This window comes from Mustela putorius, unplaced genomic scaffold, assembly GCF_011764305.1.
Source record: "Mustela putorius furo isolate JIRA1106 unplaced genomic scaffold, ASM1176430v1.1 tig00000127_pilon_pilon_pilon, whole genome shotgun sequence".
NCBI lineage: Eukaryota > Metazoa > Chordata > Mammalia > Carnivora > Mustelidae > Mustela > Mustela putorius.
In genome coordinates, this window is record NW_025421288.1 from 2,200,639 (window position 1) to 2,201,568 (window position 930).

At 43.4% G+C, this 930-nt stretch overlaps 1 protein-coding gene across 1 annotated transcript; it reads left to right on the forward strand.

The window, feature by feature from the left end:
- LOC101678592 (olfactory receptor 4P4-like) lies at positions 1 to 930 on the forward strand. The gene has a single exon (XM_004782274.2). The coding sequence runs from the start codon at positions 1 to 3 to the stop codon at positions 928 to 930; it is 930 nt and encodes a 309-aa protein (XP_004782331.2).

Sequence of the window (930 nt, forward strand, 5' to 3'; positions counted from 1 at the left end):
ATGGAAAATCAGAACAATGTCACAGAATTTCTCTTCATGGGTCTGTGGGGAAATAAGCAAATGGAGCTACTGTTCTTTTTCTTCTTCCTGCTTTGTTATTTGGTAATCTTAATGGGAAATTTTCTCATCTTATTCACGATCACCTGCAGCCATCTAATCGAACAACCAATGTACTATTTTCTCTGTCACCTTTCCCTCATGGATCTCGGCTACACCTCCACGGTGGTCCCCAGGCTAATCAGGGACTTGGTCACAGCAAGAAAAAACATTTCCTATAACAACTGTATGACCCAGCTCTTCACTGCCCACTTGCTGGCGGGTGTGGAGATATTCATCTTGGTGTCCATGGCTTTAGACCGCTATGTTGCCATTGTCAAGCCCCTGCACTACATGGTCCTCATGAACCGGCGGAGGTGTAACATGTTGGTCTTCATGGCCTGGGGTGTGGGTTTTTGGCACTCTGTCGCTCTACTGCTGGTTGTACTCCATTTACCTTTTTGTGGTCCTAATCAGATCGATCACTACATATGTGATGTGAAGCCTCTCTTAAAACTGGTGTGCAAAGACATTCATGTTGTTAATATCTTAATGATTGCAAACTCAGGAATGGTGGTGGTTGCTGTCTTTCTTGTCCTGGTGGCTTCTTACATTCTCATATTATACAACCTTAGGACATACTCCTCTGTAGGGAGACGCAAAGCTCTTTCAACCTGCAGCTCTCATGTAATGGTTGTCATCTTATTCTTTGTGCCTTGTATCTATATTTATGTTCTACCTGCCGGGAGTGAGAACAAGGATAAGGAAGTCTCTGTGTTTTATACTGTGATTGCTCCCATGCTGAATCCTCTCATCTACACCCTGAGAAACATGGAGATGAGAATTGCCATGGGGAAAGTGTGGTCTAAAATGATACATTCAAAATTCTGGTAG

Bases quoted from the DNA above. Each gene is read 5' to 3' on its own strand.
- LOC101678592 (XM_004782274.2), top strand. From the start codon at position 1: ATGGAAAATCAGAACAATGTCACAGAATTTCTCTTCATGGGTCTGTGG.